Source organism: Fulmarus glacialis, unplaced genomic scaffold (assembly GCF_000690835.1).
Source record: "Fulmarus glacialis isolate BGI_N327 unplaced genomic scaffold, ASM69083v1 scaffold27888, whole genome shotgun sequence".
NCBI classification, from domain to species: domain Eukaryota; kingdom Metazoa; phylum Chordata; class Aves; order Procellariiformes; family Procellariidae; genus Fulmarus; species Fulmarus glacialis.
Window position 1 is genome coordinate 73,030 of NW_009228189.1, and position 10,033 is coordinate 83,062.

Genomic DNA, 10,033 nt, shown 5'->3' on the forward strand with positions numbered 1-10,033 from the left:
GGAAAGAAGAGCAGGGAACAAGAAAAGGAAGGGGAATGCTCTCTTGGATATCTTTGAAAAGTGTTTTGGTGGGTTATGTTGTCCTCAGAGGAAGTGGGGAGCTGTCCCCCCCCACTCACCTCTGGCTCTAGGTGCTTTCAGAGGCATTTGCAGCTCCTAATAGTCCTCAGCATAAACTGAGATTTCTGGCATTTAATCCCCCTGCACTTCCACAGTCTGCAGTTCAGTCCCTTGTACTTTGGCACACATATCAGCTGATACCTGCCAGCACTCCAACACACCGTATTAGTAGTTCTGCTTTAATGACATTCAAGATGCTGATCTCTTGTTTTGGCAGCTTCAAGAGACCTTAGCACAAGTGAGAGATCTTCTGCAATATGGCTCCATAACACAGGCCATTTGCATGGAGATAATTGCCCAGCAACCCACCCTGCTTTCAGACTCTCTGGCTAAAACTAATTTACAGAAATGACTTTAAACTGTTTGCACTTCCAGCCACCAGTGGCTGGAGACAAACAATGCTGACACAGTTGATGTTTTGCCTCTGAACCCTTGACGAACAAAAGGAAAACTCTGATTCTCTCCCGTATTGAGCAGCTCCCTGTGGTTCGATTTATTTCCTCTTATTGATTGGATTTGGGGCAGATTGGAGCTGTGAAGTTTCTGCCTAGACTCTAGATAGCTCTGAGAGCAAGGCGTACCTGGGGAACACAGAGCCAGGGCTTTGTTCCCCTGGTCCATCACCAAGCTCCAGGTAGAGCTCCTAGGAGCAACCAGCACACTCTGGCTTCATAAAACCACCTCAGTCCAAACTATAAAGCACAGACAAGTCCATGTATAGTCATGCCGAAAGTCAGAGAATTACAGGATCCATCTGTCTGCAGCAAAGTCAATTCCCTTCGGATTATATAAAATAAATAAAAGATTCTCTTTCTGCTGCTTTCTCCAGGGGCACTATGGTAAAAAGTTTTGGATTTGTCTGGGCATGGGACAAGGACAGGGAGAGAGGAGGTATTCATTTATACAGGCATCAGGCAGGAGAGAAAACTCCCGAGAAATGCGTTCACTGGGGGAAAGAAGCCAAGTGGTCTTTCTGCCCCGTCCTCCTTGGTGGCAGACTCCCTGCTCTAGCAAGCTTTACCACTGATGCTACAAGGCCTGTGCACAGAGTGTTTTTCCCAAATTGGGAGTCAGGCTGTCTTTAACGCTGTAAACCAGACAGAGCAAACAAAAATAGAGCTTTAAAAGAATGCATGCAGGCATGCCACATCTCCCTCATTTTCGAGTAAGAGTCTCACTCCTTTCAGATGCAGCTTTCTCCCCACACCTCTCAAAACCATTTATAAAAAAGCATCCCGATCTTGTAACAAAAGATCCAGAAGGAGGTTTCAAGGAGACATTTAAAGCTTCATTCATAATTCTGGAAAATCTCACTGTCCCAGCTGGAGAACCCTGGTTAAAACCTGAGGAAAATTCATGACTCAGGTTGACAGCAGCAGTAAACACACCTGTTTATTTCCTTGCAGTGGTTCTTCTCCTCTGGTATAAGGAGCTAGATTGCTACCCTGAGCATCTTTAATCCTCTGCCTGCCGATGGGGACAGCTGGCTCTGCCTCTCAGCTCCGAGGTACCCAGAGAAGGGCAGTGTACAGGACACCTTAGCAATACTACTGAATATCCACACAAAAGTTTCAGACTAAGTTGCCATCATTTCCTATGTACTGCCAAATACTAACCCCACTTTGCTCTCAGGTGTGGCATGACTGTCTTTTCCACACCTTCCTAACATTTTCTCAGTTAAATCTATTTTTACGCCTTTCTGTATTTTCCAGGTCTACAGAGAAAGCAATCATCCACAGGGAGTGGTTGGAAATGCACAAAAGTATTAAATTAAACATGACTATTTCCTTTGCCTCCTAACAGGTGGGAACCACCAATCTATAGGCACCATTAGTCCATGGCACAGAACCATCATATACCGCCCTCCCCATCCTCTTATCTGCATATCTCCTTGTGTTACACTCCTGTTGCATTTGGTTTGAATTTGAACTGTAAACTCAGTTTCACAGAGTCTACCTGCAACCTCCAGGCATAAAAACTGGTGTCGGGAGAGGTGCAGTGCTCTGTTCCCATTCTCACTGTTATTATTACTTGTAATAACATCTAGCAGGCCCTGCCCGGGAGCCCTGTATGGCGGGGTAATGTTCACAGAACAAAATGCAACCCTTGTCTTGTGGAACAAAAAATCCAAGAAGACAAAAGATGGATGCAGACAGACTGGGGAAGTGTAAGGAAACAAAGAGACAGCCTCAACTAACATGGGCAGTGTTCCTGGTAGACCAGCAGTTGCATCCTCCCCAGAGCTCCTGAGACAATCCAAGCCACTCCTTGCTTCCCGCCACTCCAGGGCACGTTCCTCTCCAAGCCGTGCCAACGATGCCCAAGCACATTTTCCTGCCCCCATCAGTTGGTTTGGCTGTCTCAGTCTTTTGCATTTCCTCCTCTGCTGTTCTGTGCTAACTCTGCTCTTGTCCCAGCAGCTCAGCTGCCTTTCATGGAGGCAGCTGGAAGGACGGCAAGCTGCTGCCATGTGCAGTACTAAAGCCACATGCGCTGCTCGGAGGGACCTGACGGGGGCTCTGCGTGTTGCCTGCAGGCACCGTGATCTCTCTGGAGCTGCTGATCACAGCTGCCATGAACCAGACGCTCGAGCTCTTCCTCGAACTCCTGTCTTGTCATCGCTCAGGCAAGGGACTACCAGGTATGCCTGCTTTGGAGCTTGGAGCATGCTCACCCCGAGGCCTGCTTACCTGATCAAAGCCAACCTCCCTCTCACCAAACCCACTCCCAGACAAAAAGCAATCAGCTGACAGCCAGCAGGAAGGCACAGGCTCAATGCAACGCCACACTCTTTGTTTGTGAAAGCCACCTTCTTCATCACAGGCCCTCTCTCATCGCAGTTTCCCTTTGCAGAAAGCGAACACCCCGCTGTCCAGCTGTGTCAAGCCTCCCTGCCTTGGAGCACATTAGGGCCATTGTCAGCATAACATTTGAAGCTGGCCGCCCATGGCTGTGATTTATGCACATTTTTGTGATGAAATGCAGCTGGCAAATGCACTCTGCTTTCATTCTTGGGGCTACATTACACTTGGTTTATTTTACCTGCCAGTTGAAATGCAAACAATCTGTCTACATTCTATATATAACCACCCGTTGCCATCATGTATGTTTATGAAGCATGGGGGTTTCATGGATTCAGTCTCAGAAGCCTTGGAGGGCACCGCGACTGTCTCAGCTGACTCGCTGCATGACCCAGATGGAAGAAACGCATCTGGTGGGTCCCGCGCACTGCGGCTACACGGTGTGGGTCTGTCACTGGTGCTGTGCAGATCTCCAGTCTCCACACAACAGCTTATGCTGGGAAGCATGTTACTATCACCTGCTTAAGAAGTCCGTCATCTTGGCAGAGAGCAGATGTGATTTATATGGCCAATCCCTCACCACAGAGAGCAACTAATGGCGTAAGTGAGGGGAAGGAACTGAACCACTGGTGGTGCTAAAACGTGCCTACAGTTCCACAGGGAATATCCCAATATTATTCCCTAGACTAATGAGCACATCTATAGGAACCAGATCAGACTGCAAAATCCCCTCGCCATGACTAGCTCTGTTGTTCTCCTGACTCTCCCCTGACTGCTCAGTATGTCAGCACTCGAATGAGTTATGACACTCAGATTCTGCATTGGAGAGGTGCTGTTCCTGTCTGGTAGGAGGCAGAGGAATGGATGGATCTCTAGTACGCTTTCCCTTATATAGTAAAAAAAAATATACCAAGAACATACAATCCAATAGAAGGAAAGCAGAGAGTGGAGTCAGTTAAATGACAAAAGAGAGTAAGAGAGAGAGAAGGCTCCATGAACACCACTCACAGCAGGCTCCCTGTGGAAGGACATGATTTACACCCTTTGCCATCAAAGCTGCTAAGGTCCAGCAGACAGGGATCTAGTCCTCAGCCGGGACACCTGCCTTTTAACTGCAAACATTTGCCGTCAGTTCATGCTATCTTGCCTGTGACCCTTGATTCCCTCTAACATGGGAATGACACCTTGCCAGGTGTAAATGCTCCACGTATGAGCTGCTGCTGGCTCTGATCAGAAACCTTGCAGCCTGAACTGTGCAGAGGGGATCCCCAAACTGTTACCAGGTTTGTTAATGTCCTGACAGAGTGGCTGTCTGCAGAAAAGGGGGCCTTGATAAAGGTGGTCTGGAGAGCACTAAAAAGGTGGTATGATCTTGGGGCACAAGAGGATGGGAAACACCTCTCTTCCCCAAGGTCTCCAGACAAAGCCCTTTTCTTCCCTCTCAAGAGATGGGGACAGAATTCAGATTATCACAAGGTGTTTGTTGAGCGAGCCAAACTTCTGTCGCTCTGCTCAGGAGACCCAGCACGTCTTCTCGACTGACACAGCTTCCCTACCAAACCAGCGCATGGGGAAAGCCGTCCACCCCAGGCTTACTGCTGGGACCTCGGAGGGGGAGCAGGGAGGGACGGCTTGGTATGCAGCTGACAAAGCCCAAACACATAGAACAAAGGACTACTAAGGGCAAAATGAGTCTCACGTCATTTATGCAATAAGCACAAACACATTGGGCTGAATTTTCACATCCCGGGCTGGGCTGGGGGAATCTGTTTGCTTCAAGTTCAGCCAGCGTGGGAGTTCTTAAAATTGGATCATGCAAAAAGTTGGAAGAGTGAACAAGTTTTGCTAGCTGAAAGTGAGAATCTCAGATCAGGGTAATATTTTATTGACTCACAACTCAAAAGGAATTTAAGCAATTTGCTTCAAACACCACTGAAAGATTCTCCTCTGCTTTCTGAGTAAGTGCTGAGCTTTCCAGGCCAAACCAATTTTTCAAGCCAAAATTGACAAATGCTAAAATAGAACGTCACTAGAGAAGCTAGTTGCTACCTTAAATCACACAGAATTACTTTTACTCCAGAATAATAAAATGTGCTACTCAAAACCAATACTTCTCTTACACTGATAAGCAATGGACCACTGGGTGCCCACCAAGGTCAGCTCCAACCTACTCTAAAGACTGCTCTGAACGAAACATGCCATGGATGAAAAGCAATTAAAAGCTCTTTGAACAGCAATAGCTTGGAACAAATACTAATTTGTACTTCTCTTCTGAGAAGTGAATATAAAATAGCATTTCTAGTGCTATTTGATGTAAATTGAGCCTTTTATGTGGAATCATTACAAGTATCAACAACTACTTCTGCAAACTCCTCTGGGAAGCCAAATGGGGGTCTCTCCTCACAACTTAAACCAGAGGTCCTCAGGGATGAAATCAGAGCTCACTCTTCTGCAGGGATAATGTCAGCATCTCTCTTGGACAAAGGAACAGGACTCTGTCCTTCTACTGGACACTCAGGGAGCTGGGAATCGAGGCAGACCGAAGAAGTAGCAATTATTGCTTCAGACCAGTCAGTGAAGCACACACAGGAGCTGACTCTGGGACAAAAAGATACCAGCTTTCAGTGGCAGAGAGGCACTTGGAAACACAGCTCCTGGAACAGGACCTGCCTGTGCCAGGCACCTCTCCCGACTGCCCCAAAGGCATGGCAGAGGTCATGCTTTTGGAGTGCACTGTTCCTGCTTGGTTGCTGCGGTGCCATGGCATGTTCTCAGACACTCTGGAGAATTGTCAGCTGCAATGAATGCATAACAAAATCATCCAATGTATTGAAATTGCCTGGAAGATTAATGCAAGGATTGCTGCCTTCTTTGTACTTGGCTTTCCTCATCTGTGGGAGTGCTTATTCGTGCTGGAGATAAACAAATAAATAAATAAAGCACGAGAGGAGGGAAAAAAAAAAAAAGGAACTCCAAACCAGCCAATTAACCTTTGAAATACAAGTTGTGCTGTTGATAACTAACACCATCCTGTAACCTCCTAATTACCAGCCATGTACAACGTGGCAGTTGGAGACAGAGCTGGCTGTTAACCCCGCGGATGCGCTTTGCGGGAGGATCTGATTGCCGCTAATGACTGAAGTCCCAAAGAAACTCGCTTCCCATCATCAGCTGCCTCCTGCTACCCAGATCTCCTGCCGCAAACTGGCTGTGCTGCCATGAAATCTTCAATCTGCCTCCGAGAAGAGCAGGACTACTAAAGGACAGCTCTGTGCAAAGCAGTTCTAGCATCTCCTCATCTTTCCCATGAGTCAGCTAGCCGCTACAGTGGTTGTGCCCTCAGCCACAGGACAGGATCCTTGCCTAAAAGGGTATTATGTGAGCTACATGCATTAAATGGGGTGGTGCCAGCTATGTTAGCCAAGAGGAGCCAGACCAACTGTGAGCAGTCTGCTGTGAGCTTCAAATTCCCATAAAAACACATATTGAAGCCTTGAGGGGATTTGGATACAGACAGGTCTCTCATTCATCTGGGGGTAGCATGCGGGACTGTGGCAGTACAGACACGGATCACCTTCCTGTCTTGTCAAAGCGCTGCTATGGCACACACGACCCCTTGCCCTGCAGCTATGATAAGGGCCAGCAGTAAAACCCAGCCTGGCACCTTGCAACCTCGATTTCCTCATCCAGAAGATATGGACAATAATGCTCGCTTGCCTCAAGAGGGCTCTGCGAGACTTCTTGCAGAGTGCTGCCATGTCCCGGGATGAAAGGTGAGATAACGCACCAAGGACCAGTACTGCTCTATCTTCCACGCCATATGTTGTTCAGCACCCTCCACCCCTCCCACACACACAGAGGGCTGATGCCTTGGCTTTGAATAGCACTCTGAAACAAAAATTTATATGGTGTGCCCATCTATTTGCAAAGCCACTGATGACTATGAAGTCTGAGAAGCCAGAAAAGAAAAGCAAGCAGCCATTAATAATTTTTTATAAAAGGGATTGGGCATTTCCTTACAGATAGTGAGGTTTGAGGAGAGCTTCCCTGTGGCTGCTGCACTGATTGCAGCCCAGTTTGATAAAACCAGTCAACGGCTGAAAACAAGTGGCAAAAGTCGAGACCAGGAAACCTGCTTAAGCTGTTCCACCCAGAACAAATGTCTCCATGACAGGTGATGTTTTCCAGGGCTTCAGGGCCCAGGAGTCCCGTGCCCATGCTGCTGTCAGCAGGCACAGAGCACAGGAGGTCTCCCCAAAGGGAGCCCCTGAACCCTGCTCTCTGGGTAACACTGAACAGCTCTGGGGGAGCAAGGAAAGCAGAGGAGAGCCACAGAGTAGCTATCCTTGTAGGCAGCTCCTAAATCCTTATGACTTGGGGAATGGCCTCCAGGTTTGCCCTTGGGAGGATGGAGAGGAGACGATGGCAACACCCGTGCCTGGTTAACAGCCTGGGGAAGGCTCACACCTTCTCACCTTGTAATACCTGCTCTGAGCAGAGGTGCTGAGTGACTGGGCAGCATCCATCACTCAGTAACCAGAAAGCTGTGATTAAACTGTTTTTCCTGGCAAGGATCATGGCATACCCCAAATGAGCCATTCTTACCGCCCCTCTGTCCCAACACCACGCTGTGGGTTCGTGACAGCTTCACCCAGCCATCTCCTCCTTATCTCCACATAAAGCCAGCCCCCAACCCTGTCTTGCAGCCAATTCTCACACGAGGTGGGCTGCAGGTACTGAATCACCCCGCTTCACTCACAGAAGCCCCAGACTTTTGTGCCAAACAGCCTGGGAGCCTAGAGCCATTTTCTATTGCTTTCGGATAGTGTCTCAGCCTCTGGGGATGCCCTAGAGGTCACTCCATTGATAGCAGAGTGCTTGGGCAAGGTGTTTTGAAGCCGGGCTCTGACAGCTCCAAGGCTCGTTATCCCCACTGCGTACCAGAGACACTTTGCAGTCAGGCACGTGGAAGAACTTTTACAGCTTTCACTTCAAAATTCCTCCCTTTTTATTGGGCCCATGCTGGGCAGTGCCTGTGAGCAAAGCTGGCGGGAGTCTGATGCTCCATAGCCAAAAGCTTCAGAATCTTTATTGCCATTGGCTTTGAGATGGTTTAAAGCAAATCTTTTACAAGGTAAAATCCAATATAAACCTGCCAGCTACAGTTTTCCTTTTTTAGCAGCAAGGATGTAATTATCACAATTTACCTTTATATGAGTGATTGTGGACAGACTCCATGCGATCCCTGGGCTTTCTCACTGCAGCCTGCCTAAGGTTTTCCCCCAGCGCCCATCATGGCAATATCCAAGGACTGACAAAGCTGTATCCGCCTGACAAAAGAGTATCCATGCAGAAATGCAGCCGCCGCAAGGAATGAATGGTCTATTCAAAGGCGACTGACAAAGTGTATTTCCTAATTTTAAAACTTGTTGTGGAACAACTAACCAGACAGAAAGCTGACAGTGACAGCTATTTCTTTCTTGGGTTTGGACGCTCTCTGCTTTAAGTGTGAACTAATTTATTGTTGCACGGCTGAGGTTCATGTGTTTTAACTAAGTACTTGCTTTTCTGAAAGAAAGTATGTCTCAGATAGCATAGAATATGGGGGTTTAAAGCACACAAGTGGAGAGAAAATAAAGTAGCAGTACTCTGAAGGCTTGTTTGCCATGGTCCCGGGCAGGACTTAAACCTGGGAAATGATGGAGAAGAAAATGCAGAGCCTCTTGTCCTGCCTTTGGAATGTACTATGCTACTCTGTCTGCCTTTCCTCCTCACTCCTGAGCGGTCAGACCAAGGCAGAGAGGAGGAATAGCTTTAAAAATAACCTTGACCTGGTCCTGATCCTGCAGTGGAGATTTTGGGGGAGCATTGGATGAACCTTTGACTACCCACCACAGAAGATCAGTATAAGGATCTCCTGGCCTCACTGGGATGCATTTTCTGCACCTGATACAGAGGCAGCATGAGAAATTCCAGAGCACCTCTTGAGAAAACAGTTGAAAGTAACCAGTTTTTCTGAGAAAGAAAAGCCCAGAAAAGCATAGCTTTCCCCAGAGTGACCAACTGGAGATACTCAGATGACTCACCTCCCTCTCCCATTGCACAGCCCCTCAAGTTCCCATTCAGCCAACAACAAAGACAAGCTGTCCTCAGCTGCCAGCACTGCTTTCTGCCATCACCATGTTCAGACTAATACTGGGAACAGCAGGATTTCTCTTTCCTCCCTCCAAACACTTAAAAGAAAGACCTACTTGTACCCTATGAGATCAAATTAAAGCTTTTGGAGCCTTCAGGGAGAAACTAACTTTTTTTTTCCTTTGTTGCTTTTAGCATTGCCTGACAGTTTAAGTCTTTATTTAAAGCTCCAGGATCAAAGAAGAAACTTCTGCCTGGATTATTTGCACTACAAGGTCCACTGTGCACCACCACCATCAGACCAAAGGGGTATTTCCACCAGAAGAATTCATGCTTATATGAATAATTCACAGCAAGCAACTTAAGCAGTCCGGAGCCGCTGCGTCCTAACACACACATTTAAACTCTCCACATCTCAGCAGTGCTGCCAGCCACCTTACAGGCTTTTCGCACACAGAAGGATGCTCCTGCTCATCACATGTCTGCAGGATCTAGTGTTTCCAGCTTGCATGAAAACCGTCTGCTCCCCAAGCCACCATGCCGTAAGCACCTGAAATCACAGACCCTCAGGGCTCTTCAGACCAGCCCTGCACTCACCTGCTCGTGGTACTCAATGCCCATGCTCAGTGTGTTGATGAGAATGGCTATCATAATCCCCCGGTTGAAGTACTTGCTCTCCACGATCCTCTTCAGCTTGCTGCCGAAAGCCTTCCACAGGCGGGTGACCTTATTCCTCTCCTTGGGTTTTTTCTTCTTCCTCCTCCTCCTGCCCCGCTGCTGCTGGAGTTGGTCTCTGTGGTCGCCATGCCGCAGGTCCTGGGTGAACTCGTAGATGCCATTGCTGTCAGAGTCGCAGCTGTCGGACTCGCTGAAGGCAAACTCAGGGTCTTCCAGAAGGCTGGCGCAGAAGGGACAGTCCTGCAGCTCGCAGGTCAGCGTGCCGCCCGGCGGGCTGGGCAGCGGGCAGGCCACGCTCA

At 48.2% G+C, this 10,033-nt stretch overlaps 1 protein-coding gene across 1 annotated transcript in view; it reads right to left on the reverse strand.

The window, feature by feature from the left end:
• Positions 1 to 9,980, reverse strand: part of CACNA1H (calcium channel, voltage-dependent, T type, alpha 1H subunit) — a gene marked incomplete at both ends in the record, with an annotated part of 82,377 nt that extends 72,397 nt beyond the window's left edge. Inside the window, one exon of the mRNA XM_009583407.1 lies at positions 9,654 to 9,980. Coding sequence (XP_009581702.1) covers positions 9,654 to 9,980 — 327 coding nt within the window. The remainder of the gene's footprint in view (positions 1 to 9,653) is intronic.
• Between the last annotated feature and the right edge of the window lie 53 nt (positions 9,981 to 10,033).